Source organism: Natrix helvetica (genome assembly GCF_964273705.1).
Source record: "Natrix helvetica genome assembly, chromosome: 14".
Classification (NCBI taxonomy): Eukaryota; Metazoa; Chordata; class Lepidosauria; order Squamata; family Natricidae; genus Natrix; species Natrix helvetica.
This window is the reverse complement of record NC_138564.1, coordinates 6,017,349-6,034,058: the sequence shown is the minus strand read 5'-3', so window position 1 is coordinate 6,034,058 and position 16,710 is coordinate 6,017,349. Positions and strand designations below refer to the sequence as shown.

The 16,710-nt window shown below is 48.2% G+C and overlaps 1 protein-coding gene across 1 annotated transcript in view; it reads right to left on the bottom strand.

The window, feature by feature from the left end:
• Positions 1-228: 228 nt before the first annotated feature.
• Positions 229-16,710, bottom strand: part of MMP17 (matrix metallopeptidase 17) — a 76,373-nt gene continuing 59,891 nt past the window's right edge. Inside the window, exons 4-10 of the mRNA XM_081966908.1 lie at positions 11,220-11,503; positions 9,368-9,544; positions 7,535-7,634; positions 5,870-5,952; positions 3,483-3,635; positions 1,931-2,188; positions 229-960 (exon numbers count right to left, since the gene is read on the bottom strand). Of these exons, the coding sequence (XP_081823034.1) occupies positions 638-960; positions 1,931-2,188; positions 3,483-3,635; positions 5,870-5,952; positions 7,535-7,634; positions 9,368-9,544; positions 11,220-11,503 (1,378 nt within the window). The 3' untranslated portion in view covers positions 229-637. The remainder of the gene's footprint in view (positions 961-1,930; positions 2,189-3,482; positions 3,636-5,869; positions 5,953-7,534; positions 7,635-9,367; positions 9,545-11,219; positions 11,504-16,710) is intronic.

Here is a 16,710-nt window from a genome sequence, read left to right as displayed (position 1 = left end):
GTAGTTGTCACTGTAGTGGTTAAGTTAGTCACACAGTCGTTAAGTGAATCTGGCTCCCCCCCATTGACTTCGCTTGTCAGAAGGTCACAAAAGGGGATCATAAGAACCCGAGATGCTGATACTGAAATTAAAGGCTGATTCCTCCCCCTTTTGTTTTCATAAGGTTGATGGGCAGGGGGTCGTATTTTAAATACCCCGAGCAAGAGAGAGAATAAATAAACCCTGTGGGAATAGGATGACTATGTGGGCAGGTCAAAAAAAAACTTTTTATTCGTAGGTTGGCTGTTGGGGAAAGAGGTGACCGGAGGATGTGAGAAACCTGCGAAGTCTGGCGTGAAAAGCAGGTGAACTTAAAAAAAGAATAAAAATAAAAATAAAAATAAAATAAAATGGGAACCGTCAACCCATCTCAGCCAACCGAAGGAAATCAGAACGGCAATGCTAATTCATCATGATCATTAAAAATGCTCTTTTGCTTCTCATGGAGAATCTGAAACTAATTCCACATCACATTGCTAAGAATGTTAGATGTTCCTTTCGGAACAGCGCTGCGGCGGGGAGACCTAGGTCGTTGGTTCCTCCCCCCAGCGTCCGTTGGCGCCCCTGAATTGCTGCAGTCTGAAGCGACACCCTTGGGTCATAGAGGTCCGCGCATCAATACCGCTGTCCATAGAGTGAGCAAGAGCAAGCCGCCACAGAGTCTGAGGGAGGTGCAGGGGGGGAGGTCGGAGGAAGAGGAGGTGCAGGAGCAGACTTCGCTTTCCGATCGGCTTTCGTCATGGTATCCCTGCTTGGAGCGGCCCCCGGTCCTGGAGCGCTCGGCTGGCTCGGGCGCATCGGCCTGCATGTCGCTACACACCAGCCAGTCTTTCGCGATCGAGCGGGGATAGCCTGATTCGGACTCCAGGTTGCTGTCCGTAACTTTCCAATACTCCTTGCCCTTGAAAAAGTAGGTAGCCCCTGGAAGGAGAGAGAGAGAGACAGAAAGAGAGAAAAAAGTTAATGTCCGGACACGGAACGGGACAATTCGCCACCGCCAACTCAATGCAGCCAGCTCAACATAGCCAACTCAACACGGCCAACTCGCTATGGGACAGCTTGCCACAGCCAACTCAACATGGCCAACTCATCACGGACAACTCAACACAGCCAACTCAACATGGCCAACTCGCTATGGGACAGCTCGCCACAGCCAACTCAACATGGACAACTCATCACGGACAACTCAACACAGCCAACTCAACATGGCCAACTCGCTATGGGACAGCTCGCCACAGCCAACTCAACATGGACAACTCATCACGGACAACTCAACACAGCCAACTCAATGTGACCAACTCGCTATTGGTCGGCTCGCCACAGCCAACTCAACATGGCCAACTCATCACGGACAACTCAACACAGCCAACTCAATGTGACCAACTCGCTATTGGTCAGCTCGCCACAGCCAACTCAACATGGCCAACTCATCACGGACAACTCAACACAGCCAACTCAATGTGACCAACTCGCTATGAGACAACTCACCACAGCCACTCAATGTACGCCGTAAATTGTACGCCGCCCCGAGTCCCTTGGTGGAGAGGGTGCGGCATATAAATTAGATTAATAAATAAATAAATAAATGTGCAAACTCAACACAGCCAATTCAATGTGGACAACTTGCCATGGGGCAACTCACCACAGCCAATTCACCATGGCCAATTCACCATGGTCAACTTGCCGCGGGACAATTCCCCAGAGCCAACTCAACATGGCCAATTCATCATGGCCAACTCACCAAGGGACAATTTGCTTCCAACTCTGTTAATTAGTAAGACCATCGGACCATGTATATTGGTGTCCTGACCTAATTGGGAGATATTCCCAGCGGTCTCCTTACATCCAGCCAAAGTTGTCTCAAAAAAGCTCTCTGAACGTCCAAACTCACCATCTGACCAGTGCGTGGCATCATCCAGCTGGCCGGGAACGCCTTTCCACAGCGTGCTTTCTAAAGGATAGCCGGCTTCCATTCTCTGCTGGTGGTCATCGTAGCACCAGTAGAGATGATCTTTGAAGAAATAGGTCCTGTCATTCTGAGCCCAGGAGAAGGCTGCGTCGATGCCTCCTAGGGGCAAGCCAAAATCTGAGATGGGCCGAGGGTAGCCTTCTTCAACGTTGTTGTCTTTGAAGACCCAATAGCGGTCTCCTGGGGAGAAGAAAGAGGTAAGCAAGTAATCACGTTGCCTTCCTTTTGGGCTGTTGGAAGAAATATCCACCTGGGCTCCGTTCCAAGCGGGGAGAAAGACACTGGGAACATGGAGGCTGATTTGGAAAGATGGTTTAATGAGGAAGCAGAATCACGAAACACATGGTCCTGGTGCAGCTGGCCACATGGAGTTGAAAGAGAGAGGTATTTATATCCTGTCTTGGGCTTTGCCCTTGAGCTTCCTGTTGCTGTGCAAGAACATGTATTCTATGGGCTACTGTCAGACTCCCATGTGCAAATCCTAGGAATTTGTCTGAGCTAAGTTTGGTTGAAGTTTGGTTGATGCAATGAAGGGGTTTGTTGGGCAATTCCTATTGTGGCTGAAGGCTAACCGTATCTCTGTTCAGGCAGTAATGGATGACCACATCTGCATTTCTAAAGCTGCCCCAGCTCAGCATCTGCTTCAGGAAGTGGGGAGAGGGGCAGGGAGCTGAGGCTCTTGAGTTTCTGTCTCCCTTAAGATTTGTATTTCTCTTTCAGGGGAAATAGTTTATCCTGCCTTTCAAAAATATTTCTCAAAGTATTTCAGAGCTGCGGTGGCGCAGGGGTTAAAATGCAGTACTTGCAAACTACTTCTGCTCACTGCTGGCTGGCTGCAGTTTGGCAGTTCGAATCTCACCAGGCTGAAGGTGGACTCAGCCTTCCGTCCTTCCGAGGTGGGTCAAATGAGGACCCAGATTGTTGGGGGCAAGAAGCTGACTCTGTAAATCGCATAGAGAGGGCTGTAAAAACACTATGAAGTGGTATATAAGTGCTATTCCTATCGCTTTGCTTTTCCTTTTCTCCTTCCTTCCTTCCTTCCTTCCTTCCTTCCTTCCTTCCTTCCTTCCTTCCTTCCTTCCTTCCTCTGTCCCCTGCCAGTAGTTCAATCTTGACTGGCTCAAGGTTGATTCATCCTTCCGAGGTTTGTAAAATGAGGACTCAAATTGTTGGGGGCAAGAGGCTGACTCTGTAAACTGCTTAGAGAGGGCTGGAAAACACTATGAAGCGGTATATAAGTGTATTGCTATTGCTATTGTTCTAGGAGGGGGGTTAGCTTCCCACAGGCCAACCTTGCCCAGAATGGCCGTAAGTCAGTGATGGCATCAGCTCACGTGGCATTAAGAGAATGAAAACAACCTTCCACGTGAATCTCCAGTAAGGAATGAAACCAACGTTTCATCACAGTATGGAAGCCAAACATTTGGGGAAAGGAGAGTCACAAATGGAAAGCGTGGGAGATGTTTCCTTCTACCTTTGAAGAAGACTATCTTATGGTCATGGGTCCTCTCGTACACCGCATCCACACTGTCCAGGTTGAGAGGCAATCCCTTCCAGAAACGATGGATCTGAGCTGGCTGAAGGGACACCAAATGCTTGTTGCGAGTAAGTCTCCAAAAATACTTGCCTGGATGGGAAAACACCAGTTAGTAACGCCGACTTACTCACAAGACAACCAAAAGTGAGGATTTGCATGCCACTAGACTCAGTGGCTCAAACGCTGAGCTTGTCAATCAGAAAGCTCGGCGGTTCGAATCCCTACTGCCACGTAACGGAGCGAGCTCCCGTTACTCATCCCAGCTTCTGCCAACCTAGACGTTCGAAAGCATGTAAAAAGTTGAAAAATAGGAACCACCTTTGGTGGGAAGGTGTCTACCTGCATTTTTTAACATGCCTTTGAACGGCTAGGTTGGCAGAAGCTGGGACAAGTCACGGGAGCTCCCTCCGTTACGCAGCGCTAGGGATTCAAACCGCCGAACTGCCGACCTTTTTCATCGACTAGCTCAGAGTCTTAGCCACTGAGCCACCTCAATCTTTATGAGAACTTGATGTGATTAAATCAACATCTTCCTTGCATCGGAAATGAGGCTTTTACCGCGCCGCGGGGGATCAGGCCGGTGCGCCATTTCGTTTCCGATATCTTTGGGAGAAATGCCAATGATTTAAGTGCCTTCTTCTCCCAAAACGATATTTTAGAAGCTCAAAGTGCAAAGCGCTCCAGAAACTAATTTGACAGGAGGAGAAACGGCGTGAGTGATGCAGAGATTGGAGACGGCAGGCGCTTCGCCTACCAACGCTTGCAGGTTTCGTTCGTGGCAGCTCTAAACTGGGATGAAATATTCCTGTTGGATGCCGTTAAAAAGGTAAAACTTGGTCGAGATTAACCAGGGGAGGAATTTGGGGAAAGAATGATTACAAGGCAGGAAACAGGGAGAAACTGAACTTGGCAGAGGTTGACATTCTTCATGTCAGGGGGCTCCCAGATATTCTCTGAGCATGGGGGGGTTTCTTGCAGATGTTTCGTAACCCAACTAGGTAACATCATCAGCGCTAGAAGGGAGGAGGAGGAGGAAGATTGTGGGGGTCCATGGTTCTCTGTGAGTTTGGTGGTTTTCTTGCAGACGTTTCATGACCTAACTAGGTAACATCATCAGTGTTAGAAGGGAGTGGGATTTCTAGGCTGAAGGAGGAAAGGAGAGGGAATGTGGAGTCCTTGGTGTTCCCTGAGCTTGGTGGTTTTCTTGCAGACGTTTCATGATCCAACTAGGTAACATCATCAGTGCTAGAAGGAAGCGTGTTTTACTTGAGTATTGATGATGTAACCTACTTTGGTCACGAAACCACTAAACTCAGGGAGCATCAAGGATTCTACAATCCTCCTCCTCCTCTGCTCCACTCCAGAAACCCCACTCCCTTCTAGCACTAAGATGATTAGGGGACTGGAGACCAAAACATATGAAGAACATATGAAGAACGGTTGCAGGAACTGGGTATGTTTAGCTTAAGAGAAAGAAGGACTAGGGGAGACATGATAGCAGTGTTCCAATATCTCAGGTGTTGCCACAAAGAAGAGGGAGTCAAACTATTTTCCAAGGCACCTGAGGGCAGAACAAGAAGCAATGGGTGGAAACTAATCAAGGAGAGAAGCAACTTAGAACTGAGGAGAAACTTCCTGACAGTTAGAACAATTAATCAGTGGAACAGAAGTTGCCTCCAGAAGTTGTGAATGCCCCAACACTGGAAGTCTTTAAGAAGATGTTGGATAGCCATTTGTCCGAAACGGTATAGGGTTTCCTGCCTAGGCAGGGGGTTGGACTAGAAGACTTCCAAGGTCCCTTCCAACTCTACTATTGTATTGTATTGTATTGTATCGTATCGTATTGTATTGTATTGTACTGATGATGTCACCTAGTTTGGTCATGAAACGTCTGAAAGGAAACCACCAAGCTCAGAGAGCACCAAAGACCCCACAATAATCTTCGTCCTCCTCCCAATCCCCACAGTCCTCCTCCTCTTCCTCCCCCATTCCCTTCTAGCACTGATGAGGTTACTTAGTTGGGTCATGAAACGTCTGCAAGAAAACCACCCAGTTCAGACAGCACCCAGGACCTCATATTTCTCTACCCCCTTGTCTTTCCTTCTCAGAAGGTCCCCAAAGGTGATCCCATCTACACCCATCCTAATCCAGTCCATGTCAGTTGCCAAGTGTCTGAATTGTGATCATTTGACCACGGAGGAATGCTGCAACCGTTGTGAATGCGAAAAACGGTCACTGGTGCCATTGCCGTTGTAACTTCGAGTGGTCATTGAACAAATGGTTGTAAGTCGAGCACGTCACCTGCATTTCTGACCTTAGCTCACCTTTGAAAAAGAAAACCTCTCCACGGATTTGGGCCACGGCATCGAAGTGGGTGCTGCATCTATTTGGCACGTCTCTTCTAAACCTGAGGGAAAAGGAGGAAGATTGGAAAAATATGCAAAATTCACAAAGCCTGGACATAAATTGTTTCAACTCCTAATCTCAAAACGACGCTATAGGGCACTGCACACCAAGACAACTAGACACAAGGACAGTTTTTTCCCCAAACGCCATCACTCTGCTAAACAAATAATTCCCTCAACACTATCAAACTATTTACTAAGTCTGCATTACTATTACTATTAATTTTCTCATCATTCCTATCACCCATCTCCTTCCACTTATGACTGCAGGACGGTAACTTTGTGGCTTGTATCCTTCTGATTTATATTGATATTGATTGTTTCCTGGTTGCTTATTTGTACCCTATGACTATCATTAAGTGTTGTACATTGTGATTTGCGGCGTATGTATCTTGTCTTTTATGTACACTGAGAGCATATGCACCAAAGACAAGTTCCTTGTGTGTCCAATCACTCTTGGCCAATAAAGAGTCCAATGATGGATATTGAAGGAGGAGGAGGAAGAGAAGGGAGGAAGAGGAGGAGGAGGAGGAGGAGGAGGAGGAGGAGGAGGAGGAGAAGAAAAGAAGAAGAAGAAGAAGAAGAAGAAGAAGAAGAAGAAGAAGAAGAAGAAGAAGAAGAAGAAGAAGAAGAAGAAGAAGAAGAAGAAGAAGAAGAAGACCACCACTCTTGTCTTCCAATCAGAAAGCCACCTCTTCATTATTGGTCGTATGGGTTTATCCCCAAAGAACGGGATGAAGGAGGCAAACTTCATTTTGGGGAACAGTGGTGAAAAATCGCAAGGAATCTTGGACTCCAAGGTGATGTTCATCAAACATCAGGTCCATATTAGGTCTCTCTCAGAGAACCAAGTTCAAACAAAGATTGTGTTTGAAACTCATGGTCATATCCCCACTGTCCCATTAGTGTTTAAAACTGGATTCCTGATCTTTCCAAAGTGGGAATTTAGGACACAATAACCCCATCTACCAATCTATCTTAGATGTCTCCTCTCCAGAATTTGGTCTTCAACCCCATAATATCCACTATTTCTGCGGACATCTGATGGCTGCTATGCACTTTCCTTGTTTGAAGCACTTGAGGGGCTGCCACCAAGAGGGGAGAGTTGTCAAATTATTCTCCAAAGCACCTGAAGGCAGGACAAGAAACAATGGATGGAAACTAATCAAGAAGAGAAACAACCTGGAATTAAGGAGACATTTTCTGACCGTGAGGACAATTAACCAGTGGAACAGAAGCTGCTTCCAGTAATCATGGGCGCTTCATCCCTGGAGAATTTTTAAGAGGAGTCTAGACAGTCACTTGTCTGAAATATTATAGGTTCTCCTGCTTGAGACTAGAAGACCTCCAAGGTCCCTTCCACCTCATTCATTCTATAGAAAGGCCTACATCTTTGATAGAGGCACCCGATCCATGAAGTCAACTACTTCCTGCTCTAAATCGAAGAGAAGGCATCTGGAGTTGAGATGGCAAAACACGTCTGTTCTGCTGATGCAAAACCCGAATTTCGCCCGATTCTAGTTCAATGGTCCTTTCAGCTTCTATTCCTTCCCAAAGAAATGGGGGATGTACAATTGAGCTTACGGGACAGTGGAGCGATTCTCCGGGAACTCTGGAAGGACGGGATGGTCCTCTGCGTTCGATATTTCAGGCTTAGCCGTCGGAGACACAGATTCTCGGACTCCTGCGGAGGAAAAACAAGGACGGATTAAAGCAAAGCGGACACCGAGCAGATCATCCAGGCCAATGTTTCCAGAGGCAGCAATTTCCAAGATCATCTTTTAACAACCCAGAATCCCTTGCGAAGTGGAGTCTGGGCAACTGAATGGAGCTAGGCGTTTACTGGCCAGATGCCCTTCCTGTCACCAATGCAGAGCTAGATTGATGAGCCGTGGTGGCGCAGTGGATAGTAGAGCACAGGACTTGCAGGCTACTTCTGCTGATCACCGGCGGCCAGCTAATTTGGCAGTTCGAGTCTCACCAGGCTCAAGGTTGACTCAGCCTTCGTTCCTTCCGAGGTGGGTAAAATGAGGAGCCAGATTGTTGGGGGGCAAGAGGCTGACACTGTAAACTGCTTAGAGAGGGCTGGAAAGCACTGAGAAGCAGTGTATAAGTCTAAGTGTATTGCTCTTCCTTTTCTCTTTCCTCTTTCCTTCCTTCCTTCCTTCCTTCCCTCCCTCCTTCCTTCCTTCCCTACTTCCTTCTTTCCTTCTTTCCTTCCTTCCTTCCTTCCCTCCCTCCCTCCTTCCTTCCTTCCTTCCTTCCATGGTGTGCAGTGGTTAGAAGGCAGCACTGCAGGCAAACTCTGCCCACTGCCAGCAGTTTGATTCTGAACCAGCTCAAGGTTGACTCAGCCTCCCATCCTTCCGAGGTGGATAAAATGAGGAGTTGGGCGGCAAGAGGCTGACTCTGTAAACTGCTTAGAGGGGTGCTGTAGAGCAAGTGGTATATAAGTCAAAGTAGAGAATTCTGGGAAGTGAAGTCCACAAGTCTTAAAGTTTGAAGATCTCTGCATTAAAGAATTGGGTACTGCCATTCTCACTTTTATGTAGCGGGAGAAAGAGCCACAACAATCATAACTCTGGATCAACGTCAATGCAAGTAGTCCTCGATTTATGAACACAATGGAGTCCCAAACTTCTTGCTAGGTGAGAAAGTTCTTAAGTTAATTTTGTCCTACTTCAGGACCTTTCTCGCCATAGTTGCTAACTGAATCCCTGCAGCTGCTATGTTAGTAAGACGGTTCTCAAGTGAATCTTGCTGTCAGGATTCCGGCAGCCAAGCGTCCAAAGAAATTGAGTTATTTATTAGGAGCAACATGTCAGCACGTACCCAAGTGAAGCCAGCTCTGACCCCACGTAATTTACGGCCCAATTATGACCCTGTTTCCCCCACCTCCCCCCAGGGTGTGTCATAAATCACATTCCCCAATGGAGCACTTTTGCGGGCTGTCACGCCCCTCCGGCTGTTGCAGGTAACCTGGGAGACAGCCTTGAGAAAAGTATGCGTGGAATGTGCTTCTGGTTGTGGCTGCCATGTTGCTCCATTCAGTCCCCCCCCCCCCAATTCCTGTCTATGGCAACTCGAGAGCAGGCCAGGGATGTTTTGCAAGCTGACACTGCCTTCCCCATTGACTTTGCTTGTCAGAGGGTCGCAAAAACGGGACATCCCAGGACACTGCAACCGTCATAAGTACATGCCAGTTGCCAAGCACCGAAGTTTTGATCACATGATCATGGAAATGCTGCAATGGTTGTAAATGTGAAAAACAGGCATAAATCCCTCTTTCCAGCACTGTTGTGCCGAAGAAACTGTTGTAAGTCGAGGACTACCTGTAATGGCCTTTTAGGGTTTGCATTTTTTAAATAATAAAACATGTGCCCTTCTCCAATTAGCTGGGAGGCATCGGACATTCACCGTACAACTGCCAAATCCGCACTTTGTCTTCATACGGCAAATCATATTTCAAGGGGTCTCCGACAGGTCCCTGGTAGTACGGCCTCATGATTGATTCGGTGGCAGAGATGTGGGTTAAGCCGATGGCGTGGCCAAATTCGTGGACTGCCACAGCAAACAGATCCATCCCGTCGGTATCTGAAATTAAGAGGGAAGAGCGATGTAGACCAATGCATAAATGAGGAGCTTCTAACTTTCCCTTAGGTTCTCGTACACGTATAAAATTTTAAAAAAAATCACTGGGTCTTCCATTGGCACCATAAGACAATTCTAGATAGTCCTTGGCTGAGAACGTTGACTTAAGGTAGGCCTGACTGTTGCTTGCTACGGCTGTCTGGTGTGGAAGTCCTCCTGTGCTATCAGTTGACTCAACTCTCCTGCTACTGTGGTACAACATATAAATAACGGTTGCGGACACTGGGTATGTCTACCCCAGGGGTCAGCAATCTTAAATACTCAAAGAGCCACAAAGGTCCTAAACGGAAGCCCCTGTTCAATTCTGGAGCCGACCGGAAGTCCGGTTCCCCCACCATAGAATCCTCTCCTAGCATGGCATCATTTTTCCTCTGCTGACCGGAAGTCCGGTTCCCCCACTATAGAGTTTCCTCCTAGTGCGGCGTCCTTTTTCCTCTACTTGTCCTAACCGAAAGCCCCATCAATTGTGGAGCTGACGAGAAAACCCCACCCCCTTGTTTGAATACAGATGTGAATGCTCCAACACTGGAAGTTTTTCATAAGAGATTTGATAATCCTTTGTCTGAAGTGGTGTAGCGTTTTATGCCTAAGCCGGAGGTTGGACTAGAAGACCTCCAAGGTCCCTTCCAACTCTCTAGTCTAGTCTAGTCTAGTCTAGTCTAGTCTAGTATATTCCCTATTCTGTTCTATTCCTATTCCTATTCCTATTCTATTCTATTCTATTCTATTCTATTCTATTCTATTCTCATCTTCTTAATTTCAACCCCAACTCTACTGAGCCAACTCTTCTTCAACTCCAGTTTGCCTCTGCAGTCTAGATGTTAATAGTGCAACATCTTGGCTTTTCCCCCTCCTGTTGTGTCTCCATGGTGGGATACTTTTAGCCTATCTTGCTTTGGTCTTATTCTTTCTCTTTCATTCCCTCCATTGTTAACACTGATGCAAAACCATCCTTTACAAATTAGAATGAAGAAGAACAGAGCATGATGGGATTGGAAGGGGACCTTTTCGTCCAATCCCTTGTTCAAGTAGGAGATGCTATACCAAGAGCCGCGGTGGCACAGCGGTTAGAGTGCAGTCCTGCAGGCTCCTTCTGCTGCCTGCCACCTGCCTGCCATTTGGCAGTTCGAATCTCACCGGGCTCTAGGTTGACTCAGCCTTCCGTCCTTCCGAAGTGGGTAAATTGAGGAGCCAGATCGTTGGGGGGCAAGAGGCTGACTCTGTCAACCGCTTAGAGTAAAGCACTGTGAAGCGGTATATAAATCTAAGTGCTATTGCTATTCTGGACAAGTGGTTGTCCAATCTCTTCTTGAAAGCCTCCAGGGATGAAGCACCCAAAACTCCTGAAGATTGTTTTCACTGTCAGGAATTTCTCCTTAGTTCTAGGTTGGATCTCTCCTAAGTTTCCATCCATTACTTCTCGTCCTGCCTCCAGATGACTTTGGAGAACAAGTCAACCCTTCTTCCAGCCCCTCAAGTCCTGGAAGACCTGCTACCATGTCACCCTTAGACGTTCTCTTCATCAGACTAGACATGCCCAAGTTCCCTCAATTCATCCGTCCCATGGTTTCAAACACTTGGCTCCTTGGCTCCTTGGTCCTTCTCCTGCCCCATGTACCTGATGACCGGAAGGTCCAATATTCATCGTCATCGAAGTGAGTGTCTCCAGCGGTGTGATGTTCTCCTGGGAAGAACGCGTGGGCTACCGTGCCCCCGGGGCCATCAAAGGGGTAGTTGTCGTTGTGATCGGTTTTGGAGAAGTCAATCTGGATGTCCGCATTGTTGCCGGCCACTTCATGGAAGTTGAGGGGTGTGATGTCACTCCACACCTTCAAGGCGTAGTACATCAGGGCGCGAACCGTGTCGTGGCCCAGGTGGGATTCTTTGGGAAACGTTCGAACCCTAAAAGAGGAGACACTTGGATTAACAACGCATCCTTTCAAATGTCTATGGAGATTCTCAGTCCTCCAGGCCATGGTTGTCCCAAAGGTGCCTTTTTTTTTTCAAGAGGCAACTGGACTTTCTGGGGGGTTTCCCCCCCCCCTTTGAAGACGTTTCGCTTTTCATCCAGCTGAGGAAGAGCTGAAGAAGCTTCTTGGATGAGAAGCAAAATGTCTTCAGAGAAAAACAAGGAAGTCCAGTTGTCTCTTGAAAGAGCACTTTGGGGAAAGAAGGGAAGGGAAGGAAAGGGAAGGAAAGGAAAGGAGGAAGGGAAGGAAAAGAAAGGAAAGGAAAGGAGGAAGGGAGGGGAAGAAAAGGAAGGGAAAGGAAAAAAAAGGAAAGGAGGAAGGGAAGGGAAGGAAAATGTCTATGGAGCTTCTCAGGTCATAGTTGTCCCAAAGGTGTTTTTTTCAGGAGGCAACTGGATTTTCTAGTTTTTCTTTGAAGACTTTTCACTTCTCATCCCAGAAGCTTCTTCAGCTCTGGCTGGATGGTGGGGAATGGAAGGATTTATGCTCCTTGCAGACAGCTGGTCATTTGCATCCTTTTAGAGGGTTGTTGAGGCCACCTGAAGGTTTCTCTGTGTCCTCAGGGTCACCTGAGAGGTGCAAATGGGTGCAAAGCCTTTTCGGAACTGCTGAAAGGACTCCTGTGTTGTCGGCTGGAGATGTCGACTGGACAATGTCGGATCCTTCCTCCTCTGTTGAGAGAGGGCTGACAATTTTGACACTGATGGCCTCTTTGATCCCTCTTTCAACCCATTTGAACCACTCAGGTGACCTCTGAGGACACAGACAAACCTCCAAGCGGCCTCCATGACCCTCTAAAAGGATGCAAATGACCAGCTGTCTGCAAGGAGCATAAATCCTTCCGTTCCCCCACCATCCAGTCAGAACTGAAGAAGATGAGAATACGAAACGTATTCAAGGAAAAAAACAAGAAAGTCCAGGGGTCTCTTGGAAAATAAAGCACCTTTGGGAAAACCATCTTTCAACCACCGCAATATATCTCTGTCTTTCTTAGCTTGTGGTCCTGCAACTCCCAGAATTGGGGGGAAAAACATGCAAAAAACTTAGCTAAGAATTTTGAAAACCATCCTTTCAAGATTCCTAGAGCACAGGTAGTCCTCGACTTACAGCAGTTCATTTAGTGACGGTCCAAAGTTACAATGGCACTGAAAAAAAAGTGACTTAGGACCTTTTTTCCACAGCCCCATCCCCATGCCCATGGGATCAAAATTCAGACGCTTGGCAACGGGTTCGTATTTATGACCGTTGCCATGTCTCGGAGTCTTGTGATCCCCTTTGGCGACCTACTGACAAGGAAACACAACGGGGAAGTTAGATTCACTTAACAACCGGGTTTCTAACTTATCAACTGCCTATGATTCACTTAACAACCGTGGCAAGAAAGGTTGTTAAACGGGACAAAACTCACTTGATCAAATGTCTCACTGAACCACGGACATTTGGGGCTCAAATGACGGTCGTAAGTTAAGGACTCCCTGGAGTAACGCCAACCTCCTTATTTAACGCCATTAAGTTCTTTATGGCATAAAGCTAAAGGTTCCCCTCCCACCCATGTGCTAGTCGTTCCCGACTCTAGGGGGCGGTGCTCATCTCCGTTTCAAAGCCGAAGAGCCAGCACTGTCCGAAGACGTCTCCGTGGTCATGTGGCCGGCATGACTCAACGCTGAAGGCGCACGGAACGCTGTTCCCTTCCCACCAAAGGTGGCTCCTATTTTTCTACTTGCGTTTTTAATGTACTTTCGAACTGCTAGGTTGGCAGAAGCTGGGACAAGTCACGGGAGCTCACTCCATTACACGGTGCTAGGGATTCGAACCGCCAAACTGCCGACCTTTCTGATTGACAAGCTCAACGTCTTAGCCGCTGAGCCACTGCGTCCCTCTGAGCTGATCAGCTCAGCTTTCGCCATAAAACCAGACAATTATTTTAAAATGAAGCACGATGGCTGGTTAAAGAAAGCTGAGCTGATCAATAAAGTAAATTTCAAGTCATTTGTTTAAAGCGAGGCATCCTTCGCTCCGGATAGAGCGATCTATACATCATGGGCCAAATTTCTGCCAAGAGCATCTCCTACAGCGAAAAAACCCCGGATCTGCTTATCTGGAGCCGGCTGGACTCAAGTGCCGTCCATAGAAGGGGAGAGCTTCGCCGTTTTTTAAACAATCTGTCCAGAGCTGGTGTTTTATTCCCCTGCCTCCAAGAGCTTGCTTGCAAAATGATTTAATGAAAAAGTGATTTGTTTTTGTGAGCAAAGCTCGACTCTCAACAGTCGCCATAAACCACTGGGAAAAAAAACCTCACCCACAGATGATGCAGCATTAGGAGCTTAGCTTCATGGAGTAACTGCTTTTTTAAAAAAAATCCTGCGAATCAATCAACCTTTATTCCTTCCTTCCTTCCTTCCTTCCTTCCTTCCTTCCTTCCTTTCCTTTCCTCTCCTCTCCTCTCCTTCTTTCCACCCTCTCTCCATCTCTTTCCTTCGTCTCTCTCTCCCCCCTCCTTTCATCTCCTTCCTTCCTTCCTTCCTTTCCTTTCCTTCTTTCCAACCTCCCTCCATCTCCTTTCTCTCTTTCCCACCTTTCATCTCCTTCCTTCCTTCCTTCCCTTTCTTTCCTTCTTTCCACCCTCCCTCCACCTCCTTCCTTCATCTCTCTCCCCCTCCTTTCCTCTCCTTCTTTCCTTCCTTCCTTTCTCACTTTTTCTTTCTCCTTCCTTCCTCTCTTCCTTTCCTCTCCTTCTTTCCACCGTCCGTCCATCTCCTTCCTTCTTCTCGCTCTCCCTTCTTTGATCTCCTTCCTTCCTTCCTTCATCCCTCCCTCCCTCCTTCTTTCCTTTCCTCTTCTCTCGTTCTTTCGTCCCTCCCTTTGTCCCTCCTCTTTTTCTTTCCTTTCCTTCCTTCCTCCCTCACCCCTTCCTTCTTAACCCCCATCTCCCTCCCTCCCTTCCTCCATTCCTTCCTTCCTTCCCTCCCTCCCTCCTTCCTTCCGGCTCCTTTAAGGATGAAGACTGAAAGACAGCAATCTATCTGTCTGTGACCATGAGCAGAGTCCACCAGTTGCTGGTGGAGCTTCCTGATAAAACCGGGGTGGAAAGCGGCTGATTTTTTGGGAAGCTGGTGGCTTTTCATCCGGTCATCACAAGGGACCGAAATTCATTTCCGAGTTGGCAAGGTCTGCATTCGCAGAAAGCCAAGTGGAGAAATCCGCCAGTTCAAAGTGTCAACGAATGAATCCTCACTGCTCGCCCAGAAGCCCATCAATGGCTCATTATCTCCACATGCAGGTAAAGCATTTTCCTTCCGCTTTTGGCACCTGCAAAGGTCTTCTTATCCTCCACTGAACACGGCCAGCCATCCGCAGCCATAAAATAAGACCTAGCTCCAGGCGCTGCTTTATTAATGGATTGCGTTTTTAACCTCTTTTATGTCCGACCAGATTCAGGCGGGGGAATCCGAAGCAGGAGAGGAAACAATTCAGAAGAAGCAGGCCAAGGAGGATGAAGTTTCTTTGCTTCGTCTCCCCACCAGGTCTCAACGGATTTACACCTGTTACACCATGGCTGGTATAGGTTTGCAGCCCCATAGTCGCTGCTTGGGGGACTCAAAATGACTTCATGAGAAGTAGGCAAGAGGGGTCCAGGGAAAATGACAAATTGTTGAAAATAAAGTCAGGTCAAAAGAAGGTGACGCAGAAACAGAAGAAGATGGAGAGACAAGATATCAAAGACGGCCTATAATGCCGTCATGTAACAATGGTGGAAGAGCAAGCCAGGACTCTGCAGCTCTCCCCGACACCTGAAATGGTAAAAGAAGGAGGGGGGAAGGAGGGGAGGAAGAGGAGGAGGAGGAGAAAGAGAAGAGCAGGAAGAGGAGGAGGGAAGGAAGAGCAGGAGGAGGAGGAAGAGAAAAGGAAGGGAGAAGGAGGAGGAAGAGGAGGGGAGGAGAAAGAAGGAAGAGGAGGAAGAGGAGGAGAAGGAGGAAAAAAGGAAGGGAGGAGGAGGGGGAAAAGGAGGAGGAAGAGGAGGAGGAAGAAAAAAGGAAGGCAAAAGGAGGGGAGGAGAAAGAGGAGGGGGAAGGAGGAGGAAGAGGAGGAGGAGGAGGAGAAAGAGGAGGAGGAAGAAAAAAGGAAGGCAAAAGGAGGGGAGGAGAAAGAGGAGGGGGAAGGAGGAGGAAGAGGAGAAAGAGGCGGGGAGGAGGGGAAAGGTGGAGGAAGAAGGAGGAGGAGGAAGAAAAAAGGAAGGGAGGATGAGGAGGAAAAAGAGGGGAGGAGAAAGAGGAGGGGGAAGGAGGAGGAAGAGGAGAAAGAGGAGGGGGAAGGAGGAGGGGAAAGGTGGAGGAAGAAGGAGGAGGAGGAGGAAGAAAAAAGGAAGGGAGGATGAGGAGGAAAAAGAGGGGAGGAGAAAGAGGAGGGGGAAGAAAAAAGGAAGGGAAAAGGAGGGGAGGAGAAAGAGGAGGGGGAAGGAGGAGGAAGAGGAGGAGAAAGGCGGGGAGAAAGGGGGAGGAAGAGGAAGGAGGAGGAAGAGGAGGAGGAGGAGGAGGAAGAAAAAAGGAAGGGAGCAGGAGGAGGAAAAAGAGGGGAGGTGAAAGAGGGGGGAAGGAGGAGGAAGGAGGGGGAAGAGGAGGAGGAGGAGAAAGAGGTGGGGAGGAGGGGGAGGAGGAGGAGGAAGGAGGAGGAAGAAAAAAGGAAGGGAGGAGGAAGAGGAAGAGGAGGGGAGGAGAAAGAGGAGGGGGAAGGAGGAGGAAGAGGAGGAGGTAGAAAAAAGGAAGGGAGGAGGAGGAAGAGGAGGAGGAGGAGGAGGAGAAAGAGGCAAGGAGGAGGAGGGAGGAGGAGGGGGAAGGAGGAGGAGGAGAAAGAGGCAGGGGTGGAGGGAGAAGGTGGAAAAATAGGTAGTAGGCCCTCCCTCCCTCCCTCCTCTCTCTTTCTTCTTGCTCCATGTTCACTTAACCAACCACAACTCCTACAGTGACTCGTGGCTTAGTCGCTGAACTTGAAGGGGCTCAACACAACGGGATCATGGCAAGCTTGTTGATCTTCACCGTGGAGCCTTCAGAAGAACTCCAGAATCTGGAAGCCAGAGCTTCTCCATTCTCCTCTAACTGCTCTGCGATCCTCACTTCCGCTCCGCTGCCTTGTTTACACCCT